This window comes from Vipera ursinii (genome assembly GCF_947247035.1).
Source record: "Vipera ursinii genome assembly, chromosome: 13".
NCBI classification, from domain to species: domain Eukaryota; kingdom Metazoa; phylum Chordata; class Lepidosauria; order Squamata; family Viperidae; genus Vipera; species Vipera ursinii.
Genome location: NC_139526.1, coordinates 14295957 through 14304929, shown reverse-complemented (window position 1 = coordinate 14304929; position 8973 = coordinate 14295957). Strand labels below are relative to the sequence as shown.

At 42.1% G+C, this 8973-nt stretch overlaps 1 protein-coding gene across 1 annotated transcript in view; it reads right to left on the bottom strand.

The window, feature by feature from the left end:
* Positions 1 to 8676, bottom strand: part of VPS35L (VPS35 endosomal protein sorting factor like) — a 47511-nt gene extending 38835 nt beyond the window's left edge. Inside the window, 9 exon segments of the mRNA XM_083372891.1 lie at positions 685 to 760; positions 763 to 772; positions 3370 to 3498; positions 4232 to 4308; positions 4749 to 4773; positions 5084 to 5206; positions 6157 to 6321; positions 6800 to 6899; positions 8654 to 8676. Of these exon segments, the coding sequence (XP_083229017.1) occupies positions 685 to 760; positions 763 to 772; positions 3370 to 3498; positions 4232 to 4308; positions 4749 to 4773; positions 5084 to 5206; positions 6157 to 6321; positions 6800 to 6899; positions 8654 to 8670 (722 nt within the window). The 5' untranslated portion in view covers positions 8671 to 8676.
* Between the last annotated feature and the right edge of the window lie 297 nt (positions 8677 to 8973).

Below are 8973 nucleotides of genomic sequence, written 5' to 3'. Positions count from 1 at the left end.
TGCTCTCTTAAAAATGCCATTAGCTGGATAGCCTCTCTAAAAGGTTTTGTGGCAGACTCAGCCAGCTCCAGCCCCTGCCGTCAGAGGAGAATGGGTTACAAATCTTAAATAAAGACTTCTTTTCTCTCTCTCCTCTTAATTCTCATCATGTTGTGCTTTTGGTTTGCCAAGCGCGCTTTTGGCATGACATCATGCTGCCCTCAAGTGGAATAATGGGTACATCGTTGTATCTTGCCCGACAGTCCAGACTTAAGAGAGGATATAATCTGCTTTGTTAAATTGCAGAGTGAAAGGGATGGGCGCTCTCAAAAAAACTCCCTAATGTGCTATTATCCAAAAACTGTTTTTAAAATAAGCTGGTGGTGCTGTATTTATTCTATACCGTAACTTACACAGGATGTCTGTCAGGCTGTCTTTCCCAACCTTAGTCATTTTAAGATGTGTGGGCTTCCAACACCCAGGCTGGGAGGGGAGTTGGCTGGCTGGGGTATTCCGGGAGTTGTAGTCCCACACATCTTAAAATGGCTAAGGTTGGACACATTGTTATAGGGGGGTCTATGTGCACGCAGGAAGATCGGTGCGTATGTGGAAATAATATCCATAATTATTTTTAGCTACCAGAAAATCATTCACATTTTCTTTTATTTAAAGAAACAAAAAGAAAGAACACAGTAGGGCTTATACTCACCAAAAGTATCAAGAATGTCTGTTATTAAGACAAATTTACTGGGATAAAACTGAATCACGGTTGTATCTGAAGAAGTTTAGAACACTGGGGTGGAGGGGAAAAAAAGCGAAACGAAAATTAATCTGTGGCGTCATTACACAGGGTGTCATTTTGCTAATCAAAAGGCAGCTGGAAGATGGCCTGTTATTTGAAGGGCAGAGATTATCCCCTTTTGCAAACGTGAAGATTTCCCCCTCCAACTCTCCAGCATCCTCTTTATTTATTTCCTGGCTCACCCCTCCAGCTGCCTATGGATTCCTTCAGCACTAAATTCCTTCTTAACCCAACGGCAATGGAATGGAACCGCTGCTAAGCCCCGCCATATTATTTATAATATATTCCAGATGTCGTTCCAGCAGCGAAAGATAAACAGTCCCAATAAACGCAGGGGAAGGAAAGGTGGAACAGAGTTGCCAAACTGCTCAGCCATCTACAACTGAATACTCAAGGCAGAAAACCCCTGGGAAGTCTCTTTTTGAACCCTCCTCAACCAACTTTGCTAGAGGAAAATTAACCAGGGAGAAAGAAAATAAACGGATACGAAGAGGTTGCTCTTTCTACCCATTATGGCTGTTATTAGTCGGGCTGGATGTCTCCCAAACAGGGCAGTCGTGCTGAATGCTCTGGGAGCAAGAATAACAGAACATCTGGGAATTCCTGGATATCCCCTTTCCAGTGATTCCTGTGTGTGTGTGTCTGTCTGTCTGTCTGTCTCTTTCTCTCTCTGTGTGTGTGTGTGTGTGTGTGTGTTGTATCGCAGTGGTTCTAAACCTTTCCTTCACCACGGACCCCTTTAAATACCTTTTGTAGCCATGGACCTCTAAGACTTAAGATTTAAAGCATAACATTTTTTCAAGCTTTCGTGGTTCCCCTGTGACATTGTGCCCCCCACCCCCAGCGGTCCGTGGACCAGAGGTTGAGAACCACTGGAATACACCATCAGTGCGTAAAACTTCACAAAAACAGCATATTTATTTTTATTTATTTATTTTGTTGAATTTATATACCGCCCTTTCCCGAAGGACTCAGGGAGGTTTACAGGGTATAATTTTTAAAACATTAATACAAAAATTAAAAAAGATTAAACTAAGTCCCTGCAACATGTAAAACCCCAGTTAAAACCCCAATTAAAATATAATAGCATATAAAATGTATATGGAGGTAAAAGTTTCCCTGTCAATCATGTCTGACTTTCGGGCTTGGTGATCACCTTCGTTTCTTGGCCGAGGAAACCAGCATTGTCCGAAGACAATTTATGTGCTCCCGTGGCCAGCATGGATATACACCAAAGGCGGCACGGAACGCTGTTACCTTCCTGTCGAAGTGGTACCTATTTATCTACCTGCATGCTTTCGAACTGCTAGGTGGCCAAGGCTGACGGGAGCACATCCCGTTGCATGCAGCTCAGGTCTTGAACCCGGGCTGTCAGCTCTTCCAGCTGCCAAAGTCAGCATCTTTGGTCGCTGAGCCATCGCGCCCCTCGATATAAAATGTAGAGCAAAATAACACCAGAGCAGTGGATTATTTTAAAAAACAGACCGTACAAGTGATAATAAAATTGTGAACAGGGTGAGATTCAAGGTGCTGGTGATGACCTATAAAGCCCTACATGGCATGGGTCCGGATTACCTACGGGAGCACCTGCTGCCGGCGTCAACTTCCCTCTGCCCAGTGCGCTCCCACAGAGAGGGCCTCCTCAGGGTGCCACTGGTCAGAGAATGCCGACTGGTGACCCCCAGGGGGAGGGCGTTCTCTGTGGGTGCGCCAGACTTTTGGAACCGCTTACCGGTTGAGCTCCGGATGGCTCCCGACCTTCGCTCCTTCCGCCGTGATCTGAAAACTTATTTATTTGAACAAGACGGCCTGGTCTGATGGGTTTGGGGTATTTTAATATTGATTTTAATTATCTATTGCATTGGGCATAATTATTTAATTTTCTTTTAACTTTTGTACCTTGTATTTTCGATATTTATTGCCCTGTACACCGCCCTGAGTCCTTCGGGAGAAGGGCGGTATATAAATCAAATAAATATAAATGTAAATTATGTATGAGCAGTTAGTCGAGTGACTAAAGCTATGGCCGGACATCTAGGCCATTTAGCCAAGGATAACGCCGCAATTCCTGCGTTAAGTAATCCATACACTAACCAGGAAGGATTAAGAATTGCTGCAGCATCCTTCTTGCTTTCTTGTTCTTTTCCTTTTTCCTTCTGGTCAACCTGGGGATTCTTACCTACCACGAACCTTTTCGGTGTGAATACTTTACGTAAATGAAACACCTGTCTTAAGGACCACAGGGCTCATTTAACAACCACTGCCAAAAAAGATTGTTAAAATCAGGTTGGTCACGTGGCCGACCCATTTCCTGACTTACAACCGTTAACGGGCAGCTCCATTAACTCTCGTAACTTGGAAGACCAGATATATAAAAGAAATGGAGTGAAAGTATCACATCTGGGTTCGCTGCAAGTTTCTTGCTCAAGCATGCCCACTCCAAAAAAAAAAAAAAAAAGGACGGGGTGTGTGTGTATGGAAAGAAACCCAGAAGCAGCAGCCAGGAACTCCTCTGAAAAAGTTAAAAGCCTCTTTTCTTCATTTTTATAACCCTACTTATCGTAGGATAAAACAAGTGTCATGCTCACCTGAATAACAATCTTAAGGGCTTTGACTTTCTGATCGGAGGCCCAGGCATCCTTCAAGGATTGGTTGAGTTCTTCAATCCGGTTAGTGTAGTCTTGCTGGGTTAAGTTTAGTAGTTCTTTTTGGGAACCCTGAGAAAGCAGGGAGGGTGCCAACAGTGAGTTATTTGTTAACAGCTTTATCCTCTCGTTTTTGGGAGAGCGGCCCGGGAAATGCAGAACCGCGGTACCGTATGGTACAAACCAGCTATCGCTGCTATTCACTCCTAAAGAATTCCAGACACTGTCCTTCCTTCTCCAACAAGCATTTCTGTCTCATGGTTTACCTTAGAAGCACATACAACTAACCCTCAACTTATAACCATTTGTTTAGTGACCCTTTGAAGTTACAACACACTAAAAAAAAGGGGGGGATCTTTTTCACAATTAACGATCACTGCAACATTCCCATGGTCTTGTGATCAAAATCCAGACGCTTGGTAATTGACTCACATTTAGGACGGTTGCAGTGACCCAGGGTCACGGGATCCCTCTTTGGCAAAAGTCAAAGGGGAAGCCAGAGTCACTTAACTGTGTTACTAACTTAACAACTGCAGTGATTCACTTGACAATTGTGGCAACAAAGGTCGTCAAAATGGGGCAAAACTGTCTTGCTTAGCCATGGAGATTTTGGGTTCGGCTGCGGTCATAAGTCGAGAACTACCTGCTTTTTTTTTTTAATCTATTACAAATTACAGGCTCAAAAGCTCTCATTTCAGTCTCCTCACCACACAGTACCACAGAGCGTAGACTGTGTGAAAACCCTAAAGAATGCTGAAAGAAAGGACAGCAATTTCTTTGCTTTTAAAAATGAATTTTTGCTCACTTCTTCAAGATCATCCAATTCTTCTAGTCTGGTTCGCACTTTCTCTGAAACGGTGGATCCAGGAGTTGAGGCTTTTCCTGCAAGTAATTACATGCTTGAAATTGCACAATCCTCAAGAATTTAATTTACAAGGAAATTGCAGCAATTTTGGACTGAATTAAAGAATAAATTATGCCCCCGTAGTAGCTGAAGAAAACAATTACATGCAGAGTGAGACATTCCAAACTTTTGTAAATTGGCAGTATTTTAGACTCTGGGCCAAATTTCTGGTTTATAAAAGCCTTAAGAATCCTTTGTTTGGAAAACAAATGTGCAGCTGTTCAATTTAGATTTTTTTTTAATAGTGTGAAGGCTCCAAATGTATCAAAATGTTACATTGTTAGTTCAGGAGGAAGCTCCTTCATGTCTGTAATAATCTTCCAGTTAAGCAACATGTTTTATCAAAAAAAGAGAATAGAATAATGCTGGCACTTATATGGAAAACTTTTAAGTTAAACATTTGGAAGTGAATGCTTACCTTTTTCAGATCCCATGTATAAATTCTGCAAAGGAAACAAGAAATTCACTTTCAATTAGTGATTCCCAACTGTCCAGTTCTGTTACATAATCAAACGTTGACAGTCCCTATCAAAATTCATGTTGTGAATTACCCCCTATTACGCAGAGCTACAAAGTGGCTGGCTTGATATGTTCTAGGAATTCAATCATACTTTGTAAGCTCAGCCAATTATAAAGTACGGTTTTGCAGCTCCAAAGGTTCCAGCCAGAAGAAAAAAATGACCCAATGCCAATTTTCAGCATGACTCCATAAGTTCCCTTTGTATTGTTAAACAAGATTAAAAGTGGACTCACTATGGACAGTTTCTCATTTGTTGTGTAGCGTGCCAAGATTTCGCCACGTTTGCTTGACCAAGGTTCAAAGTCACTTCCCACAGACAAACTCTCATCTTTATCGCGCTTCTTCCTGGCATTATCCTACAAAGGAGTAAGAAAGAAAGCATAACAATCTTACATAAACAGAAATTGCTGCTTGTAAGTTTAAAAAAGCCTTTTTATCTAAACTGAAGATAAAATTCAGTGTTACCAGACCACTACCAGAATGAATAAAAGCCAGTGACAAAGCATAAAACTGTCAGAAATTTATATTTAAAAACTCATAATTGTAGGCAAATCCATCAGCTATCCGGTAAAAGGACACAGATTGGCTACCAATGGAAAGAAGCACAAATGAGCCAGGTCTTTGCCTTCAGCACCATGGAGAGCTCCCTGCAAGACACGTTAAACTGCTTATCCTCTTTGCAGTCTCCCATTCCTTTGAGTGCATGGATGAATACCAGAGCTGAAAATGACACATTTCCTACCATTTTGAATCAAAAAAACCTCCCAAAATATAGTGTTACACAGACCCTGACCAAGCTTACAATTAACAAAAGATCTTCTCCCTTCTGTCCATCCCTCCAAAATTGAGTGGCAATCACAACATCGAGGAAGGAGCCCATAAGTGTGTCCTGGCCCTATCCACTGTAGTCTTCGCTCTAATTTAAACATATATTTTTGCTGGCTTCCCCAAAAGGGAAGGCAGCTGAACTCTCATCCAGATAACTTCGGAGTCTGAGTATGACCCACTGAGAACCAAAAAGAGAGAAGCAGAAGATCTCTATCTCTAATTGCTGCTAATTGTAATTTAAAGAGTTTGTGTTCTTTGTCTACAAGTTAGAAATATGGAAGAAGCATCGTGGAGACATTGTTGTTTGGCTAGGATGACATTAAAGAACATTCAGAAGGTTTCTTCCAGTTGGTTTGACCAGAACTTTGTTGAGTTCCTCCTAACTTGGGAGACATAGTTTTGGACACACGCTCATTTGCAGAATGTAGGGGCATCAGTAACATCAGCCCCCTACATAACTGGTCCGAAATGACATTACCGTCATTATGGTCAGCAATGGATCAGCAGTGGCTGCAAACAAGGATAAAGGATCTGTGCCATCCAGAACACTGCTCAGTGGGTCCAGCATTGAACTAGAGGAGGAGGAGGACGTAGAAGATGTGCTTCCTTTACGGCCCAGTTTTTTGGTCTTTGATTCCGTAACCTGAGGAATAAAATAGCATATGTCAGAAGTTTGCAGCCCAATCCTTTCCAGGCCTGTTCCAAAGGAAATGGCACTTATTCCAAGAACTAGGCCAACATGCGTAAGAGACCAGCTCTTGTCTATTTTGGGTTGAGACGTTCAACTCTGTGAGCAAGGAATAGTTACTTAAGTAGACAATGGAGCAGAATATTCAGTGCTGCACAAAGCCTAATTCTGAACAAGCTTAAAGAGTAGATCCATCTGCTGCAATTATAAACATTCTACCACCAGTGTTTACTGCAAATAGCATAGAATTTAATTTCCCTCATTTGAAGTCATACTGATGGTATCAGCAGACCTTTTTATGGAGGTATGGCAAACCAAAAAGGTCTTGCTTATTTATTAATCCAACTTGAAAATGACATTGTTAGTCTAGATTCCACCCAAGCAGACCGACATGGCAATGTCAAGTTTTCTGCAGATTACCAGGTAAACCTACCATAATGGGTTTGAGTGGGTGGAAATCTCCAAATTCCACAGACACAGCTTCCAGTCTGCATGGTTCCAATTCACGCTCATAGTTTCGTATTCTTGCATGCCTGAAGGACAAAAGTAAATACATGTATACTGTATACTGTATATGTATGTACATATATGTGTGTATGTGTATTTTCATGAGCAGATCCACTCATAGGATGGAAAAATCTTATATGTTCTGCTAATGCAAAAGGGGATGCGATTCCCTGTTATGGCTTCACCAATGTGATGGCCAAGGATTCATTTGTGGGAAAAATAAATGAAGGAATCATAAATCACATCTGGCAAGTCAGTTTTAATCCATGACTGTTTCAGCAGAGTCAAGTATTCAAACCAGTATGCTGAAGGTCACACACCATTCCACAATATTTTCTATAAGATGTTTAGAAGAATTCTGAAGAAATCCACAGAGTGGCAACAAGTGATTTTTCTAGAGATGTATTCTTTATTAAATTTATTTGCAGCCCCACTCACCAAACTCTAATTCCAATCACTGTAGCCAGCATGGGACAACCATAATGGTGGTAAGCCTAATCTAATACCATCTGAAGGATCAAGCCTGAGATATACCATAATTCATAAAAGTAATTTTTATCTATATGTTCAAGGCAAGCTGCAAAAAAAAATAATTCATTTTTGTCAGTTCAACACAGACATTTTGCAAATTGTAAAACATTTACTAACAAAAGAGAAGGAAGATTTATGTCCCAAGATGAATCACCAGCGACACCAACTGGCATTAGAAAGAAATGAATGTACAATATTGTTCTTTCTTTCCAAAAGCTAATTTTTGGACTGACACATTGCTGTAAGCTTCATGTTTAATGCTGGTATATTGAAGAAACCATAATGGCTGGATTCAACCAACGTGGTCAGCTGTAAGACAGTTTGTCAGTGTGAAGCCAGTCACATTTGAAATATATACACTCTCTGTAATAAGTTGAATTAGGAAGTAAAGACCTGGTGAAGACCTGATCACTGGTGAAATAAAAGATATTTCAGCAATATTTCCGCACTCACGCATTTCCTTTGGAAGCCTACTTTTGCGGCATAATTAAGGGAAGTGACAGCACATATAAACGTCTAGAATTTTCTCAAATATGTAACTTTTCATCACACTTTGATACTTCTGGAGTAATTTGCTTAAAACCTTTACTTCAGCCATTTAACGATTGTCATATAAACAGTACCACTCGCCGCGCAATGTTTTCACGTTCGTGTGACAACATGAAAATCAAATCATCTTTAAAAAACAAATTAAGCTATAGGCTTTTATTTTTATTTTTTATTCGAAAAGGGGTTTCTGTAGTTTTCCTCGGTCTGGAATTTCCCTTGGTCAAAGATAGCAACGTCAGAATCAACCTTTTTTAATTCTTTCTTTAAAAAATAAAAAAACCTTTTAAAACCTCTCCTTTTTTCCCCAGATGGGTCCTTCATTTCACACACACACCCCCCCCCAGGAAACAAGGTCACAGTAGGATATCCCTGTTGGATTTCTACCTGCCCAAGCCTCTCTGAGGGCCTTAAGGCCACAATTCCACAATTCCAACCCACCCACCCCGGGAAGACAAAGTCCATCCTTCTCAGCATCTGCAGAGGATGATGGGAGCTGTCATTCCGACGCTTCTAAGGAGGACCACGGAAGGGGCCGTCTTTTCAAACCCCGGCGCCCCCTCCCCAGCCAAGCCTGAGGCCTAAATGTCCTCTGAGGGAGGGGGAGGATTAAAAAAAAGGCGGGAAATCCGAGGCCCCTTTATTTTGAGGGCCCCTTCTGCTTCTTCCTTCCCTTCCCTCCCCTCCCCGCCGCGATTCTCACCAGGGGAAGGCAGCCATCTTGGTTCCCTCACGTGACTCCCCGCCCGCTAGCGCCGCCCGACGCCGGAGCGGCCACGTTGGAGAAGGGCGCTTGCCCGGTTGCCTTGGCTACCCAGGGGCGGGGTGAGAGACCGCTTGGAGCTGAGAGGGCGAAGGGTTTAACACAGCTGGCTCAGGAATTCTGGGAGTTGAAGTCCACGAGTCATAAAAGAGCCCATGTTGCCTACCCCTGGTTTAATAGGAAGGGATGCTTCTGTTGATACTTAGCTTATGCTGGTTTGGCCGAGCCTTATGTTGGCTTATCCGCAGGGGGGCTCAACT